The following is a 19757-nucleotide window of genomic DNA, read 5'->3' as shown; positions in this document are numbered from 1 at the left end:
GTTAAGTCTCTTAAAGGTTGTTCTCATACAAGATTTATTCCCCAGCACCCCTCCCACCCTCATCCCCATCCGGATTCACAGTGGAGGACTAAGGAGATTCAGAGCAGGATCTGCAGGTACAAAAAACACCTTCCAAAGATTTTGCTCTCCTTCCTTTTCTCCCTCCTGCCAACTCCCAAGGCTTGAAGCTACACACACTCATGCAAACACACAAAATCCCACTCCTTTCCCACACCTCCTGTTTTCTTCCACATCAGAGCTCACCTGTAAGACATCTGGGCTCTGAGAAGAGAGGTGTCCAAAGTTTGTCTGAGAACCCTAAAGTGGGGGAGAGGCTGTTTCTCTAAACTTCACACAAAGGGAAGTGACTGAAACAGACACCAAGCTCTTCTCTCCTCTCACCGTTGACTATTTTCACTCCTTGGCCTCTACCTTCTCCATCAACCAAGAGCAAACACATTAGCGCACTCCCACCTGCAGCACGTGAAAACGGGCTCTGTCCAACATCCATCACCCAGGTGTGGGGTGTTGGGGGGAGTGGTCCCTGAGGATCAGCAAAGGGTTAATTTATGTGGAGGGAAAGATGATTAGGAGAATTCGGCTTGAGCTCTGATTGGGGAGGCATGGGTTTAGAACTAATGATCATTTTGTTTTTGTCTCATATGATTTTTTACTAGGGGCAGTAGCATATAGATACCCCATACAGGGGTCTCTGCTGATTACAGACAGATTCTTGCTAACTGGGCTCATCTTAAAAGAGGCCCTGCCAAACTGGGAAGCAGTTGAAAACAAAATTATTAAAGGAGCTGAACAGGGGGGTAAAAGCTGGTGCAAGAAGAGCTGGTGGCTCCTGGGATGAATGCCACTGAGCCGTCTGTAAAGTGCTACTCTGACACCGCCTGTGTGGGATTATTGCTTCTCCAGAGGAGGAGCAGGGGAAGGAACAGGAACACGGAAATGGGTATGGAATGGTATGGTATTGCTTTGCTCGTTGCTCAGGCTGATGGGCAAATGGAGCCAGGGGTTAGCAGCACCAAAAATAACCAGCTCCAAAACAATGAGTGAGTTGGGGAGCTACAGAGGCGTTCACCCTCCCACCCCACTGACCCCACAGCCCAAAGTAATGTGGAAGAAGCCCACCCACACCTCATGTTCACATTCTAAAACTTCACAAGCAAGATTCTGGAGCACTAGGGGGTAGGCCTCAAGAAATGAGGATGGGCTGAGGCAAGGGGAGCAGGCCTGCTCTGCAGAACCAAAGGACAAGTTTGCTTAGAAAAAGGCAAATCAACCATGGCTTAGCAAAAGAGGACAGTTAACCTCTTCCAGCTGCCTGACTTGGAGCTCTAGGGAGATGATAAACAGAGGAAGGAAGGGAAGGGATCGGTTCACTGAGGGCCTCTGAGCATCCAGACCTAGAAGCACACAGCAGCATCCCCTCAAAAGGGAACCAATACCCCTGACTACTTTGTTCCCCAAAAGTACCACCATCCTGATAGAGAGAAGTGTGCCTCAAGGGAGCACACTCTCACTTCGGTGACTTGAGCTCAGATATCAGCATCCAGCCGATAGCAAGGGAGTGAGTATCCTCTCTCAGTAGGCCTCTGAGCATCAGCCAGGCCACCATGCATACATATATAATTCAGAAGGTGGGACCTGGGTTCTTCCCTTGCCCCTTCACCTTAAGTGGAATGGGGAGAAAAAAAAACTTAAACCACAGTGACCCCCCAAAGGAAGTCTCTCCTCAGTGGCTCCTGGAACTGGCAGGGTCCAGCTGATTCAGCTCTGACTGGTCCAGAAGTTCAAAGTCATCCCCCTCAGCATCAGTGTCCAGGTCTGAACTGGGTGCCCTGAGGACACCTCTGGCGGCTCTCCGGGGAGGTGGGCCAGACGGGCCTGGCTGGGAGGCCCCTGCCAGGGCCAGCTGGATCATGCCCTGCGAAACCAGGCTGGCAAGGTTGCTGGTGAGGTTGGATCCTGCAGGCAGGGCACCAAGCAAAAGCTCCGGCAGCGCGGCCTCTTCCCGGCTGGCAGGGGCGCCCTGAGACTCCTCGGCCCCTGGCGGGGACCGGTACATCAAGCTGGGCATCCCGATGCTGGTATCGTCCTCATCATCCAGGCCAGCAGGATCCACGTTAATGGAAGGGAAGTCTGGAAGGTCTCTGGCAAAGGATTCCTCTGGATCACTGTGACCATCTAGGTCTGCAAGAACAGAGGAGTGTCTGAGACATGGCAACTGTAGTATGGCCTTCCTGTGTCCCAGCCCCACCATGTCAGCCCCAAATAACCAAATGTTTCCACCCTGGGTTTCTGGCACTGGTCAGCCTTCCCCCTCCACTTATAGACTGCTGTTACCTTTACTGGCCAAAGAACTTCCCCTTTCTCCCCCATGAGCTTCGATCCTGAGGCCACTAAGGGACTGAGGACTTCCAGGGCAGCAGCAGTGCCATCTGGCTGGAGCCATGCCCCTAAAGCTGCTCCACCACCTAACCCACAGCTCGGAAAACAGAGGCAGGGGTAGTGTCCCTGCTGCCTGCAAAGCTGAGCGGCAACAGTCGGAGCCAGTATCAACTCGGGTCCAAGGTTCCTCTCACCTTCAGAGCCTTCTGTTAGAGGTGTTTGGCCCCGTGAAAGGTTGAATGTACCGTTGTCTGTACAGGAGACCTCAGCATCCGAGTGCTCGGAGTCTGTGATGGCAAGTTCCCTGGCAACAGTGGAATCATCCAGCTGAGGAAAAGACAAGACCAACAAGCATGAAGAAACGGTGCCATTAGAAACAGGTGCAGTTTGCCACTTACAGCTTCAGCAGTGAGCTGGCCCCAAAGGCCTAAGGCTAACAGTGTAACCAGGCATGGATGGCGACTTTAGTCAGAATCCTGACCCCTTTCAGGCTGCTCCCCCAGGGAAGACACTCTTTTCATCAATCTTGAGCCCAGGAAGGAAAGCAGTGTTGACAGTCAACCAGCCACTTAGACTCTGATGCAAATAACTGACCCAGAGAATACTTTTCACAGATGGCTGGGAGGATGTGCACAGGTTACTGCTTGACCTAAGGCAAGCTGTGCTGTTTTAAGTGTGATCAGGCCAGTTGCAGAAGTTCTGCCCTGATGACGGGTTAAAAGGCGACATGGAAGAGGGTGTGCTGGTTACCAGACTCAAACTGAGATCTACATACAAAGTCCCAATATAATACTAGCTTCTCTCCTCACTGCTCTTGGGGGCAGGGAGGTCCTTGGAGAAAGGCAAAAAGCTGGGTCCCTGGAGAGCCCACAGTGAGCTTGGAAACCTGTTTACTGTCTAAACAGGAGTACCAGATGGTAAAAACGGAGCTAAAACTGGCCAGTGAGGCAGCTCCCACACCCCAGATACCTGAGGACAGAAGGCAGCAAGCTCCTCCTCGCTGTCACTGTGGTTGTCCACAGCGTGCTCTGGGTGGAGAGCTCGGCGCCGCACTGTGTGGGAAGAGCAAAAGCCGTGAACACCTTCCCTTGAGGGCAAACTCCCGCCCTCTTTGAATTTCAAAGGCATTCAAGTCAGAATACAAGAGAATGAACCCCTTAAACCTACATAAGGATGTCTGAGGAAGGAGCTGCAGAGCCTAAGTGGCAAGGTAAGCTGATAACATGATAACACAGGAAAGAAACCCTTTTTGTTCAGGTCAGATCAACTACCAGACTTGTCAACAAGCCTCAAGATCACCTAAGAACAGATCAGATATCAGTGTGAAAAGGGGACACTATCACAGAGAAGGCAAAGGGAGACACTCCACCTGGGCTGAATCAGGCTTTTGAGAAGTTCAGCTGACTGAGTCAGGGGGAGCTGGGCCTTGGCACCCATGTGCAGGGCTCTTAGAAGGCCGAGGGGGCTTAAGATCCAACCTGACCACACCACAGAAGAGAGGGAAAAGTTCGCTCGATTGTCGTTTGTGGGTTGGAGGATCTCAGGCTAGTATGTTTGGCTTCTGAAGCCAGTTTTCAATCACTTTTGGAAGGCAGCTTTCAGGAGTGAAGAGGCCCAGCTGAGGGGTTTAAAAGACCTACTCTGCCATTTACTAACCATAAGCTTCAGTTTCTTCAACCAGAAAAGGAAAATACCACCCTCTTCTTAAGGGTGTTGTACAGACAACGTATGCAGAGCAGCCAGCTCAGTGCTTGGGCACACGGGATGGGCTTCATAAAAAGCAGCTAACACTGGGAATATCTTCACTGTCTTTTATATGACTTGGGAGAACTTTTCTCATATTTGTTTAAAATAGGAGTGTCTAGAATTCCAAAGGGAAAAATTGGTAAGCCTGAAGAGATTTCCCTAGAGTAGATCATCACTTTTACCTACCAACCCCCTACACACCAACCACATGCCATTTCTCCATGTTCAAGGGCCTACGATGCCAAACCTATGGGCTTCTCCTTCTCCTCCCCAAACTGCGCAAATGGACGGAAGGCTCCCCTGGACACTTACATTGCTTCTCTCTCTGCCTGGACATCATGTAGCCACGAACACTGAAGTCCAGCCGCTGCAGTGCGGGCTTCAGCCACACGTACGCTCGGTCCCACAGTCGGTGGTACACCGTGAGGGGCCACATCATGACAGTGACAACTGAGAGGAGTGAGAAAGAGTGGTGAGATGGACAAAGGGCCGCATGCACAGTCCCTGACTGTCCCTCTGCCTTGTGTCCTTAGGGCTGGGGCACTTAGTGTGGAACGGTCCTGTTTAATTCTGCAGGTCATCTTCACGAGGTGAAGACTTTTGGGGTCAGAGACTCTGTAGCCCTGACAGGGTTGTGCACAGTGGGCTGTGCTGCTGACACATCAAGGGCAGAACCCGTGCTGTCACCTGCACGTGGGCGTCGCTGAGGCATAAGCAAGACCAAATGGTAACAGTGCCTCAGCAACTACACAACAAATCATTCCAGCTTCTGCTATACAATCACCGGGGTCATCACTGCTCAGTTCTTCCAGCCCCGAGTAGACAGAGTTCATGTCAATATGAAGTAACTAAACTTACAGAACTGCTCCAGGGGTGGGGGAGAAGTGCTCCAGGGTAAACAGAACCTAGTAACCTACAGGGTAAACAGAACCTAGAACAGAATCCTAAGAGTTATGTTCTACTGTTACACAATACAACTGACTCTAAAAATTCCCTCCTGAAATAGGAACAGACAGTCCTTTCTTGTGGACCCTTGTCAGTTTCTAAAACTTGGTAAGAAAAGGACTTTATATGTGGGGAGCTTGGCACAGGTAAGAAGAAAGGTATTTTCATGACTCTAAACAGGACATGAAAATATAAAAAGGTCATTTCCTGGAAAACCAAAATATAAAAGTCCTCTCTCCAGACAAAGTTAGCTATGGCTAGAAAAGCTATGAGTAGGTTAAGCTTGTGGGGGAGGTATATACCATACTTACGAATTAAGTAGGAGAGCAGGAGCCCAGGGATGTAGCGGCCCAAGACAGCCAAAAAGGTCAGTATCCCACAGCTCAGCAAGCAGAACTAGGGGTGTCAGGAAACAATGTTAAGTTTCTGCTGTATGGCAGGGGATGGGGTGGGGCTGGGAGGCAGATAAGATGGAGGTGTGCCTGAAATGACTTTCATGACCTCTGAATAAAGCATGGACATGTCAGAATGACACGTACCTAGCCAGCCACTGCTGCGTCCGACGGGGATTCTGCTGGGGAGGAAAGGGACCACGGCCACTCCTATTCAAACTCCTCTCACATGGCTAACCCCACAGGGTTGCACCTTTCATGCTGGGAAACTGGTTTGAATAGGACTGAGCCAAAAATTCTCTCTGAAAACAAGTGCTGGTGGTGGGCTTTTTTAAGGCAAAGTAAAATAAAAACCTCAACCACCTACCACATGTTTAATATGACACAGAATGCACACAAGCAAGCTTTCTTTCCCATCTTGGGGCAGGAAGACGGCCTAATCTAAGTGGCAAGCACCTGAAGGAGTCATCGAGTTCTTGCCCTAGTCCTAGTGGCTGGTCAGAAGCCCCTTCCTATGACTTCCCTTGTCTCTACCAGCACCATGGTCTTTTCTTTCTTGAATGAGGATATGTAGTAAAAGGGCTATTTCAGTTTAGCATGAACTGAACTGAGAAGCCAGAAATGAGAGTTGAAAAAGGGAAGTCTTACCTTGCCTGGGTTTTGCTTTTTGAAAAGCAAAAGATTCCTTATGAAAATGGTCCCACTAACCCAGACTTCAGCTACGTGGTGGCAGAGCTCGGGCACGCTGAGCAACCGAGGGTGCACAAAGCCCCAGCTATAGGAAAGAGAAGGGGGAGCTGTGAAAGGAGGGTGCTGAGGGCTCCCCCCCATCTCACTTTGAAGGCAGCCGATGGTTCCGGGTTTAAATAGGGGTGGGGGAGTGGCTAGCCCGAGGTGCTCTAGAGGTGAAGCATGACTTTCTTCTTGGCGCTCCAGGTTGAAACTTGAATTTAAAGACTAGGAGAGCAAACTTGTTCTGACAACTCCACCCTATGAGCCAGCAGCCCAATCCACATGTGTAAACCTGCCACCAGCTCCTAGGCCCTTTGTGCTTAAAAGCATCTTTCCTGTGCTCAGACCATTGCAATTCACTGTGATTGCAATCCAGGAGAAAATGCACAGCACAGTCTGACGGCACTGCGGCGGGTGGGGTGGAGGCAATGGATGTGCCCCTTAGAGAGAAAACAAACAAAGCAAAACCAAAATAAACCCAGCAAAGACAATCCAACACATGACATGAATGAACTCAAAAATGAAAGCAGGAGCTGTAAGCCACAAGAGGAATCTTTGGCTTGCTGATGCCAGAAATGAATGTATTTTCTGACCAGGAACTTGAAACGGCCGAAGGTCACAGAAAACACTAAATGACCTCGTTTTTATAAAAGCCCGGAGACAAATGAGGTAAGTTGCCTCTAAGTTTTTACACAGGCTGAATATGAATAATTCCTTGGTACGTCAGCACTCTAATGCTGCTTTCTCAGAACTGTCTCTTATAAGTATCACAGGACACTCAGCGTCTCAACCTACTGCTGCCTTTAGGATTTGTTAAAATGATTATCTGCAACAGACTAGGTTCTCAGCTTCTAATTTGTATCCAGAACATGGAGTTAACAACCTGTAACCAGAATATTACAACAAGAGAATCAATCAGAGCAACAAAAAGGGATTTAATTAGCATTCCATACCTCTCATTGTCTAACGCGTCGGGTCTTGGCACTACAATATTAAAACAAACACCAGCATTAGTTGGTAGGGAAAACAAAACATGAAAATGTTAGGCTGTTGGTCTGACAGCTCAAGTTTTAATAGGTTTGGGGAAAAGGAAAACAGTAATAGCCAATAAAAAGGAGATACCATGTTACACTGCCAGTTAGGGAGCTACAGACAAGGAAATGATAGCTAGTGCCTGCTCATTTCTCTGGTAGGATGGGGTGGGAATTCAAATGGAGCATTAGGGCCCCTTCTAATCACTACAGCTGAGAGCCAAGGTGCACACGAAAAAGTTCATCCCACCCACCCCTCAAGTGTGTCTGGGTCGCTCTTATGCATCAGTGTGTGCCAGGTCACGAGGGCATGTTATGACTACTTTAATTCTGGATATCTGCTATTCTCTTTAAAAAGAGACCCATTAACTACAATCAATGATGAAAAGTCTTCTGACATTCACTAGCCATAGGACAGGTGGGTGAACTATATGATTCCTTGAAGTCTCTGCAAAATAGGATGGGAATGTATTTAAAAACTGTACACTCTGGTTTGAATATTCTGCCAGCACTTCAAAAATGACATGTCCAACCTACATCAATTTTCCTCACTCTCAGTCTCCACCCAAATCAACTGCCCAGCCTACCGCTGCCTACCTCTGCTAACTGTAATGCCACTCTTACTCCTCTCCTTGCTCTGAAATCCCAAAACTACTGTTATTCCTTACTCCCCTAACCTCCTATTTATCAGTCAGAAATTCCTGAGAGGCAAATTGATACTGCCTTGGTAATGATGTAGTATCCAATGAGGAAAATTATTTAACAACTTGAGGACTATTTATTCCTCACGCCAATTATGGAGGAAAGGATATCTCAGGTGGTGGATACAGATTTCCTGAGCTTTAACAATGATGGGAAGGACAGAACTCAGCTCTAAGGAACTGCGGGTGGGGCGCTAGCCCTTCAAGTGTCTCCTAAAGCAAATAATTCAGACTTCAAAAGCTATTCCCAGCTCCACATACTCCTCCAGAAACTCCTAAAACTACAGGTAAAAATGACAGACCATTTCCAGTTCAGAATGTTCTAAATCCTACCAAACTCACCTTTTATTTCAGGCCAGATTTTGTTCTTCCATTGATCTATACACACAATGATCATTGAGCTGAATGCAAGTAAAAACACAAGACGAAGGGATGTCAGGGCAAAGAACCTAAAGGGAAGGAAAAAGAGAAGATCATTATCCACTTAAGCTAATTTCATAAAAGACCATATGTGCACTACTGGTTCTGTGGTAAACAGACTTAAGTGCTAGCTATACACCTTGGGAAAAATCACTTAAACTCAATGGACTTTAGCTATTTTACCTATGGTGTAGAGGTAAGAATTTGCTTCTGCAAAGGCAAATGACTAAATCAAATAAACTTAGAGCCCCTTTCAACTTTCAAGTCTGTGATTCTATTAATTTCAAGAAGAAATTCATCTTTTTTGTTGTCTGTTTTGGGGTTTCTCTGCCATACTGTGTGGCTTATGGGATCTGAGTTCCCCAATCAGTGATTGAACCTGGGCCCTCAGCAGTGAAAGCTCAGAGTCCTAACCACTGGACGGCCAGGGAATCCCCAAAATTCATTCTCAAACTGAACAAGTTGTTATGATGAAAGCAAACATCTTTCTATAAAATCAGACCCTGGTTCAGGGCAATAAACTGACAGAAGTGCATTAAAGAACAGCTAACTCAATCAGATATCCTTTCACAGACAAAGGAACAAAGACAAAAAAGTGAACCAACTTGGTCAAGGACACATAGAAAGTGAGCACTGAAGCTCCATCTAAAAACCAGTTCTTCAGAATCGACACCAACCCTTCTCAAACTTCCCAGAAAACCTGACTCGATACCAAAGCCAGACAAAACACTACAAGAAAACTATAGTCCAATACATGTTATGAATATAGAGGCAAAAATCCTTAGTAAAATATTATCAACATGAATTCAGCAGCATATTAAAAGGATTATACACCATGACTAATTCCAGGGATTCATCCCAGGAACACAAGGATGGTTCAAGATACAAAAATCAACAACTGTAATGTATTGCATTAACAGAATGAAGGAAAAGCTAATTATTATTTGAAAGAATCAACCATAAAGAGATGTTTACAAAAAATTTGGGAAATCGGAACACTGACAGTAGATCTGAAAATATTAAGGAATTACTGTTAATTTGGGGGGATATGATGATATTATGGAAGTTATGTTTTTAAAGAGTCCCTATCTTTTAGAGATACATACTATTTGGGATTTGTGTCAAAACAAGAGCCTGGCAAGGGGCAAAGGATGTGAAAGAAGAGGAAACTAGACTGACTGTGAGTTGATAACTGCTGAAGCTGGGTGATGAGTACATGAAATTCTTTATGCTCTCCTCTCTACTTCTGTGTATATTTAGAATCTTTCACAATAAAATTTTTTTTACAAAAAAAAAAAAAAGGTTGGTCCTTATGAGTCTTTCTATGATCCAACTCAAAAGCCTCCAGGGCAGTCAGTGCCTGCAGAGTGTCTGTATCCAGTGATTTTACCAGACTGTCAGGAAGTAAGTACAGAAACTGAAAGCAAGAATCTAGTAATTTTTATAGTAATCTGACCAAGTAATTTCGAACATAAGGATATATTTGGGTTTGTATTTTGTGTGCCTTTTTATCTAGTAACTTATTCATATTGTATTTTACAAAAATATTGATCAGATATAGACTGGGGAAAATGACAACACTAGTCCTTCACTGAAGATGGTTTGAGAAACAACTGTTCTAAGATCTTTGTTGTTGTTTAGTTGCTAAGTCGTGTCTGACTCTTCGCAAACCCATGGACTCCAACCCACCAGGCTACTCTGTCCATAGGATCTCCCAGGCAAGAATACTGGAGTGGGTTGCCATTTCCTTCTCCAGGGATCTTCCCAACCCAGGAATCAAACCCATGTCTCCTGCACTGACAGGCAGATTCTTTAACACTGAGCCACCAAGGAATTGAAGTAGGCCAAATGCATCACCAGAGAAGCAGTTCAGCAGGGCAGTGAGGTATGGCTTTTAAAGCTAGATTGACTTGAGTCTATTTCTCTGAACAGGCATTCTTAGTTGTATGACTTTGAGTAAATTAGCTTAAACCTCCTTAAGCCTCAGTTTCCTCATCTACATGTGATATTAACAATAACAAATCATGCAGGATGTTTGTATGTATTAGAAACAACATGCTTAAATCACTTATAAAAGGATCGTAGTTGGCTTCCTTGGTGCTCAGTGGTAAAGAATCCGCCTGCCAATGCAAAAGACAGAGTCAATCTCTGATCCAGGAAGATCCCACATGCTGTGGAGCAACCAAGCCTGTGTGCCGCAACTATTGAGCCTGTGCTCTGGAGCACGGAAGCTGCAACTACTGAGCCCATATGCCCTAGATCCTGTGCTGCTTAACAAGAGAAGGCCACTGTAATGAGAAGCCCGAGCACCTCAACTAGAAAGAGTAGCCCCTGCTCACCGAAACTTGAGAAAAGCCTGCACAGCAACAAAGACCCAGCAGAGTCAAATATAAACAAATAAAATTATCTTTAAAAATACCATGGTTGATCTTGCTAAAAAGACAAGAAAATACAAATAAGGCACCTATATATGCCCAATATATGTCCTATTCAGTTTTACAAAGGAGCAGTGTTATTAGCTATCATCACAGCAACTGATCAAACGAGAATAAGGATGACCAAGAGATCATTCATGGTTATAAACGTATCTCTTATCATCTCAACACAACACATTACCTAATGACCTGACATATTCACAGAATACCATATTAAGAGTATAATCCTTATGTTTTTTTTTTTTTTTAAAAGCTGTATTTGTGTGTACCTATGAATACATATGTGCATTCAGGGACTGTCAGAGGAACTTTAATTTCGGTCTCTAGATGTTTTGCACTGTTTTCAATAAACATGAATCCATGTTATGTATTTTAAACAATACAAAAAATGAGGGATGGAAGAAACCAAGAACTTAGAGAAACCCAGTCACTAATGGCAACCTTATTCCAATATTTCCACCCCATCACTTCAAAGATACTGTAATTATACACGAAATTAAAGAATGAAAGTAGTTTAACAGGAGTAAGCCTCAAGAGCTGCCCCAAGGCCATTAATCTCTTCAAAGTCAGTTCATCACCTCAACAAGCTAGGAAGTTGAACAAGGCCAAGGATAAGGGCTGAGAGCACCTGCTCCCCCCTGCTGTTGCTTCTGTGTCCCAGCAGCAGGATGTGGCACGACTCTGTACTCTGAAGTACCTGGGAGGACTCTCTAGGGAGGCAATCCAGACTATCTGCAATTTCCACTTTCCAGGTCACAACTGCTAACGCAAATACAAACTGAGGTAGGGAAAGGATACTAAACTTTCCTAAGAAAGGTCAGTTTTTCAAAGATGATGGCAGTAAGAACACAGTTTCTCCAAGAGCTGAACTATTTTAGTAGCCTGTTAGAGCCCCCACCTATGCTTCAACCTCAATTCAAACATTTATTAATTGCCTACTATATGCTGAGGCCTTATGGTAAGTGGGCCAGTTACAGAAAAGAGTAACACATGGACCTTATTCTCAAGTGGATTTATGTCAGTACATGTTTGTAACATAGCATGACAAGATAACAATAACAAGGAGGACATCTAAGCTGGGATTTGAAATGGTAAGACAACACAGGAAAAGAGAGTGAGAAAGGATTAATCCTGGTCAGTAATGCAATTTTAGAGCCAGACACAGGATAACCTTTCCGTGAACAAGCCAACTTGCAGAAACTTAAGAGGAAGAAGAGCTTTTCTGTGAAGTGGAAGTCACTCAGTCGTGTCTGACTCTTTGTGATTCCACGGACTATACAGTCCATGGAATTCTCCAGGCCAGAATACTGGAGTGGGTAGCCTTTCCCTTCTCCAGGGGATCTTCCCAATCCAGGGACTGAACTCAGGTCTCCCACATTGCAGGTGGAGTTTCTTTACCAGTTGAGTCACAAGGGAAGCCCAAGAATACGGGAGTGGATAGCCTATCCTTTCTCCAGCAGATCTTCCCAACCCAGGAATTGAACCAGGGTCTCCCGAATTGCAGGTGGATTCTTTACCAACTGAGCTGTGAGGGAAGCCCCATGTAAAATAACAATTCTTGGAAAAATAGCTTCTTCCATATAGATAAAATCTTAATGGAAAGTTCACCTCAAACCACCAGAGTTGACCTCTTCAAGGTACCTACGTGAATGCATGCTAAGTCACTTCAGTTGTGTCTGACTCTATGGGACCCTATGAACCCTGCCAGGCTCCTCTGTCCATGGAATTCTCCAGGCAAGAGTACTGGAGTGGGTTGCCATTTCCTCCTCCAGGGCATCTTCCCAACCCAGGAATTGAACCAGCATCTCTTGTATCTTCTGCACTAGCAGATAAGCTTCTTACCACTAGCGCCACCTGGGAAGCCCCCTCCAAGGTACCTGAAAGTGAAACTGAAAGTCACTCAGTCGTGTCCAACTCTGCAACCCCATGGACTAGTCCATGGAATTCTCCAGCCCAGAATACTGGAGTGAGTAGCCTTTCCCTTCTCCAGGGGATCTTCCCAACCCAGGGATCAAACCCAGATCTCCCACATTGCAGGTGGATTCTTTACCAGCTGAGCCACAAGGGAAGCCCCAAAATTTTAAGTCACTCAGTCATGTCTGACTTTTTGCAACCCCATGGACTATACAGTCCATGGAATTCTCCAGGCCAGAATACTGGAGTGGGTAGTCTCTCCCTTCTCCAGGGGATTTTCCCAACCCAGGGATCAAACCCAGGTCTCCCGCATTGCAGGCGATTCTTTACCAGCTGAGCCACCAGGGAAGTCCAAGAATACTGGAGTGGATAGCTTATCCCTTCTCCAGCAGATCTTCCCGACCCAGGAATCGAACTGGGTCTCCTGCATTGCAGGAGGATTCTTTACCAACTGAACTATCAGAGAAGACAACATCAAATGTTATTAATTCCTTTAGGGGTCTATCAAACATAAAAGAATATGGATAAGTGTAGTGTGTACACCTTTCCTTCCACCCCCAATACTAAATTCTTAAACAAAAGGAAATATCACTCTCAGATTGGTGTGCTTGGGATATATTTAAGTCACATTATACTTTTATTTTATGGAGGTAACTTGGACGATAACAGAGGATGAGATGGTTGGATGGCATCACTAACTCAATGGACATGAGTTTGGGTAGGTTCTGGGAGTTGGTGATGGACAGGGAAGCCTGGCGTGTTGAAGTCCATGGGGTTGCAAAGACTCAGACACAACTGGGCGACTGAACTGAACTGCACTGGATGCCTACCTGTTAAAAAAATAACCAACTCTGCAACTATGTACAAGGACAAGATATCATTGAAGATAAAATACTTGTGAGATTGGTATAAGAAAGAAAAGAAGACAAATAAGGGAGGATTCCTCTGGATTAGTTTCGTCCTCCAATGTCTATTTCTGCAAGCCAAAAAATTCACATACAGATATAACAGTGTACAAGCTGGATAAGACAACATGCAAAACATTTTTTCAGCAACTATAATCATCATGAGAACTTTCCAACTTAGCAAAAACAACTACAATTGCAGGCAACTCTGGATATTCACATGTGAATTATTTAATTTGATTATTGCCCATAGCCCATTACTCCTTCTACCAATTGTAGGAGGCTCACAATAGACTTTTCCTTAATGATATTTATTTTTTTTTTACTTCTAATGGCAAGCATGGCTGTAGAAGAAATTTCAGAAAATATAGTTCATAACTAAGGAAGAAAATAAAATTAATACACTATTACCAGTCTGCCAAAAAAATTTTTTTTTACCCTAAATCTGGTCAAGCCTCTAGATTCAGCTACCAATTTACAGGAAATACACAGGAGAGCACAGAGGAACGTGTTAAGCCACAGGGATGCAATCAGCAAAATACACTCTGTAGGACACTCTACAGGACAAACTGGTTTCTTGCCTGAAAACAAGAAAGGAGGAGGTGGAAAAGGACTGAGGTATAGGAGACACAAAATTGGCCAAGAACTGAACTTTTTTTTTTAAGAACTGAACATTTTTAAAGCTAGGTATGTGATGATGCATAATATTATTCTGCCTGCTTATATATACGTTTTCCAATTTTCCACCGTAAAAAGTTTAAAAAATAAACAACTCGTTATCCACACACATATCCCAAAATAGCGAGAGATTATTCCCTTCAGTTAAAAAATATTCACATATAAAGTACTCCATGGAAGGATAGAGTACCTGGTTTAAAAACGTTCTCCTTCATTTAAAAATCCATAGATGTTTTCCTTTATCACCAGCAAAGCACTCACAGCTTAAGGATGATTACATCATACCCAGATACAATTACTTTTTAAACCTTTCCCTAATTGAACTGAGATGCTTCCAATTTTTGATGTAATAAAATAAAGCTGAACTCTGTATCTCTGAGCATAAATCTGACCTTACTTATGATTACTTTAAATGGAAGTACTAGGTCAAAAACCATTAACTATTTTAACAGCATTACAGAGATACAGTTTGCATACCATAAAATACACCTTTTAAACAGTCAAATTCAGTGTTTTTTGGTATCTCAGAGTTGCAACTATCATCATTATCTGATTTAGAACATTTTAATCACTCCCCAAAAAACCCCATGCCGGTTAGCAATCACTCCCCATTTCTCCCAGCCCTTGAAAAGGTAGTAACTTTTTAAGTATCTTAATACTGTTGTCAAATTAGTTTCCAGAAAGGTTGTCAAATTCATATTCCTATCAACCATATACCAGATTTCCCATATTTTGCCCAGAATTAAATACTATCATTTTTAAAAACCTAATAAGCAGAAATTAGTAACTCACTGCCACTTATATTAGATTTTGTATTATTAATGAGTAAAAATGTATATATCCATTGATTTATTATTGTTTTTTTTTTTTGTCCTTTTATAAATTATCCACCCCCTTTACTAGGGGCTAAAATTCAATTAACTATCAGTCTAAATAAAATACTTATTAGAAAAACAGTCTGGTGTCCAGAAAAATCATGAGAAATTCCAAAAAGAAACAATTTTTTGAGGTCAACTATAGCATGGATCCTCATCATTAGTATAGGTAAATTAGAGTCTGCTATAATCATAAACAAAAGAAAGATCACATGTCTATTTTCAATCAAAGAAGATACTATTTCTGGGTTTCTTTGTTATTACAGAGTAAGCTTCTCTCAGTGGCACTTCAGAACAAAGCAGCCCACCCTATAGGGACAGAAAGCCCATTATTATACAGCACTTGCGGCTGTCTGGTTAATGAGCCAGTCACTGGTAAATTAGAAAGAAAAAAAAATTAACGCAACCTATATCATGTAGAGCTGGTTGCTGCCTGTACAAAACCAGAAATGAAACCAGCTAGCTGCAAACGACCCACCTTATGTTAATGGACAGAAAGCACCCAACCTTAAAATGAGAACAGATAAAAACTTTGGCAAAACAAAGGCAAAAAGAAAAAAAAAAAAAAAAAAGGAAGCCAAGGCATCTCTGGGAATCCTCCCTGCTCAGGGAGTCAGTGAAGGACTGGGAAGCTTGGCGTGCTACAGTCCATGGAGTAGCAAAGAGCTGGACACGACTTAGCGACAACAACGAGGCATCTCTGGGAGTCCTTCCTGCTACCAAATGCAAGAAGAACCCTCCAAAGACTATCATCAGAAACATCTGCTCAATAGATTTCATCTGAAATTTGATGTACATATTGTTTTTTCACAGAATAAATGCCTCTACTTAAAAGGCCCTCCCTTCCACTTCCTATCTCTCACTACTGTTTTTTTCCCCCTCAAATTGTAACCTTTTAAATCAGCGTTGCTGTATAATCACTTCTTGGGTCATTTTTTCACTTGGGGGGTATTCAGGGAGGGGAATCACCTTTATCCCATTGCGAAAACAAGAATTTCCTGCTGCTGCTGCTAAGTCATGTCATTCGTGTCCGACTCTGTGTGACCCCACAGATGGCAGCCCACCAGGCTCCACCGTCCCTGGGATTCTCCAGGCAAGAACACAGGAGTGGGTTACCATTTCCTTCTCCAAATACCCCCTAAAATACAGAATGGTTAACTCAGACTAGTGACTCTAAAAACAGATCCCAACAGAGATCTTATCAAAAAGAAAAAAAAGTTTGTGGACTGCTCTAAATCAATATTCCTAACCACCTAGAATCACAGAATGTGAAAAACTGGAAGAGAGCTCAGCAGTCATCTGCCCCTCCCACCCCTAGTCCCCAACCCCCTTGAACCACGTGCTTTTCATAGGAGGCAGTGCAAGGGTTTAGAGTTCACACTCCTTTCGGGGGCTCCTTTATCCTTCCCTTATCTCCTAGGAATGAGTCCAACCAAAAAGTTACTACAACCTGTTCTTTTCTTATCCTGTCAGGATAGATTCTTGCTGACTCAGATATTCTTCCCCCAAATCACTCATTTACAGGTGGTGTTGAGGCTAATGAAAATACAGGCCTGATATTGATAAGGAAGGCCTGATATTTCTGTTGTTATACTAGAAAAAATATAAGTGAAGCAAGGAGCAATATAGGCTAAAGACCACAATCACTATAATTTTTCTGGAACTGGAAAATAAGAAGGAAAGCCTTGAAATACTATAGGAGTGAGGCATCTCATCTATCCCTCTCTTTTATGTTCTTTATTAAAATGTAAGAGGGCACATTCACAGGTACAGGAAAACCTCAACTGAGAAGATAGAACATTGAAAGTTAAGAGCTACCTACCTGAATTCTGATGATTTGTTTGTACTCCTATTCAGTCTTCTAATACCTCGAAATGTATAAAACACCTCAGTTAATGATGTATCATTATTCAAAACAAGTACCGAAAAATAAATTACTTCAGATTTGATTTCTCTGTAACCTGCACCCAAGACCCACCTGCATTTTCTAAATACCTTTTTAAATGAAATGAGAACAAAGCAATTACTCTTTGACATTCCTAAGCAAAATATCTACACCCATATTCAATTTGATGCTACTGGAATGTGGTCTGACTTTTATTGTGAACGTCAAATCACCTTCCGCGGAAGCTCATTTCCTAGGAGAAACCACCCTGTGAACTCCAATGCTAAACAACCCTCACTTCTGGATCCTTCCCACCATCAGTCAGTCCATTTTGTAACCTTCACAGGTATGAGTCCTCTCCATAAATGGTACACCCAGTTGTTCTTTCACTCTCAAGAGTCACACCCTCATTTTGCTACATCTCTCCCCCACCTACTTAGAGCCTGATGGGAATGTAACAAGAGTAAATGCCTACTGGATACACAGCAGGCAAGCTATCAGGAAATGCCAGAGATAAAGACCGATTGGCATCACTGCATTAAGAGACCCAGGAGTAGGAGAAAGGGATGTGACATTCTAAACATAGCATATTAGTAAACTTAAGTAAATGCTGTTGGGAACCAGCAAATTAAAGGTAACTGTAACATTTAAACACATGTATGAGCAGACTTCCACCCCACATTCTACCCAGAAGATCTTTCTCAGGCAAGGATCATGTGGAAGGTCCTCTCCTCAAAAATAACAACATACATGCTACTGATCTATTTGCATTAATAAACCCTTGCTTTATCAGAATTCATTTAAATGCTGCCAATGTTTTTATACATCAGTCAGTCACACTTTAATACAAACTGATTCATGATCAGCTCTTTTCCTAATAATACAATCCCATTGTAGGCAAGGAAGTTTTGACTTAATGGTCTGGGGCTACGGTCTGGGATGTGGAGGTGAGAGGAAAAGAAGATAAGGTCATTTGGGGAAATGCTCCAGAATGAGGTGCTACAACTTAAAAGTTTTCTGACAGAGAGCCTGGGAGAGAGTAGGTACCTGGGGATCAAGGAAGAAGCACTACCAAAAAGAAACGAAGAATCCTGGAGGAAAAGTTTATCAAGTTGGCTCAAGACTCTAGAAGCAACAGATACCAGAGACTGCTATGACACCTCTAACCCAAGTCTCCTTCAAACCAGGAGACAATTAATGTAATATATACCTCCGCAGTGTGTCTTCCTGTCAATGAACTTGGAATTATTTCTTTTGCTCCAGCTCACTGAAAACGTTCTTTCAAAGAATAACAAATATTTTGGTTTTAAGACCAAGAATTTCAAGAGGAAAGATATTTTTAGCAAAAACAATTATGTTTTGGAAACACACATTTTGTTTTGTTTCAAGCTCATCCAGAACTGCTTTATTTTTCATTCAGCTGTAAAAGCCCCCCCGCCCCCACCAACACTTGAGCTCCCTTGGAATCTGATCAGTAATACTTCCCTAGTTATGAATAAATACAAGCTCTGCTTGGCAGATTCTATGAAGACCTAAGTTCACTTCAGGAGATGACAACTCAGGGAAGCAGCAGTTCCTTTTTCACACAGCATGACACAGACAGATTCTTTAAGCATATTTTTAGCCCTACTATCCCAGTTCAGAAAAACAAACACTTAGGCACCCTCAATTTCCTTGCATATAAACCGTGGCGAAGGATGCCTCTCTAATTCCTTGGAACACGGAGAAGTCGTCTTAAGTGGCTTTGAAATGGGTGAAATCCCACAATCACTATTTCATAACTGTCTTCAAAAGCTTGTAATTTTCTTTCAAGTTGCAGTTATGGAGGCTCTCACGGACTCTCAGACTTCGCGAACTTCCTGAGTGGGCAAAAGGATGTCTGTCTAACATGCTAATTCAGATCGTTTAAGCCTGTTTCCTTATTACACCTATGGATCCCTTTTCAAGATTTCACGCCTTACTCACCTACCCCAACAATAAGTACTAAGATCTCGAAACTGTTGAGCAGACAAGAGAAGGGAGGTGATGGCCTTAACAGGACACAGCTTCCCTTGGCTAAAAATGCACTGTGAGCGGCTCATGATGTTACTAGAAGCTCCTGCCAGATGTGCGGGGCGAGGGTGCACGTAAAGCAAGGGAAACAACTGGAAGGCCCTAAGAACTGCGGTGCCAGAGCTTCAGGCGGGAAAGAGTGGAAGGAGGTGAGGCAAAATTAGGCAGGTACAGGTAGGAGCCAGTGCAGCGAAGGAAACAAAGGAGGCGAGAGATAGAGCCTTAGAGAAACCTGACGAATTCGCGCCTCGGAGGGTTTCCGAGGATCCAGTTCTCTCACCAGAAAGCCGCGTTCAGCCCCAGGCACCACAGGGCGCTCCTGGCTGGCCGCTCCCACACCAGGGCTGCCTGCACTCGGCTCAGCAGAGGCTCGTAAGGCCCCAGCACCTCCACCAGGGCCCGCTGCGCCGCCTCAACCTGCTGGTCCCGCTCCCAGGAGCCAGACATAGGGCGGCGACCCTTGAAAGTCTGACCCGAGGCTGGGCCTGGGGCCTCGGCCACCCCCTCTGCCTCCGCCATCTCCCCCCGGCAGCCACAACATCCGGGGCCACGGCCCGACAGTCACAATAATACCAACTGCGCAGATGCGCGAAACAGCGAGGGAGGCCGCATCCCTCCACAGCGCGCCTGCGCGAAGGCTCTCGGT

General features: G+C 44.2%; 1 protein-coding gene across 1 annotated transcript; it reads right to left on the bottom strand.

Moving 5' to 3' along the window:
- Positions 1 to 17: 17 nt before the first annotated feature.
- RETREG3 (reticulophagy regulator family member 3) lies at positions 18 to 19744 on the bottom strand. The gene is made up of 9 exons (XM_043468137.1): positions 19392 to 19744; positions 8290 to 8396; positions 7169 to 7199; positions 6132 to 6258; positions 5403 to 5487; positions 4459 to 4596; positions 3370 to 3452; positions 2595 to 2727; positions 18 to 2202 (listed from the first exon to the last, which is right to left on the bottom strand). Exons 1-9 carry the CDS (start codon positions 19628 to 19630, stop codon positions 1745 to 1747), a joined length of 1401 nt encoding a protein of 466 aa, XP_043324072.1. The 5' UTR covers positions 19631 to 19744; the 3' UTR covers positions 18 to 1744.
- Positions 19745 to 19757: the final 13 nt, after the last annotated feature.

The sequence above is a fragment of the Cervus canadensis genome, chromosome 1, assembly GCF_019320065.1.
Source record: "Cervus canadensis isolate Bull #8, Minnesota chromosome 1, ASM1932006v1, whole genome shotgun sequence".
Taxonomy (NCBI): Eukaryota; Metazoa; Chordata; class Mammalia; order Artiodactyla; family Cervidae; genus Cervus; species Cervus canadensis.
Note: the sequence above shows the minus strand (reverse complement) of the source record. Positions and strands in the feature narration are given on the sequence as shown.

Bases quoted from the DNA above. Each gene is read 5' to 3' on its own strand.
- RETREG3 (XM_043468137.1), bottom strand. From the start codon at position 19,630: ATGGCGGAGGCAGAGGGGGTGGCCGAGGCCCCAGGCCCAGCCTCGGGT. The intron at 5,488-6,131 runs GTAAGACTTCCC...TGACACCCCTAG, and splicing joins AAAAGCAAAACCCAGGCAAG to TTCTGCTTGCTGAGCTGTGG. The intron at 3,453-4,458 runs GTAAGTGTCCAG...CTTCCCACACAG, and splicing joins CAGGCAGAGAGAGAAGCAAT to TGCGGCGCCGAGCTCTCCAC.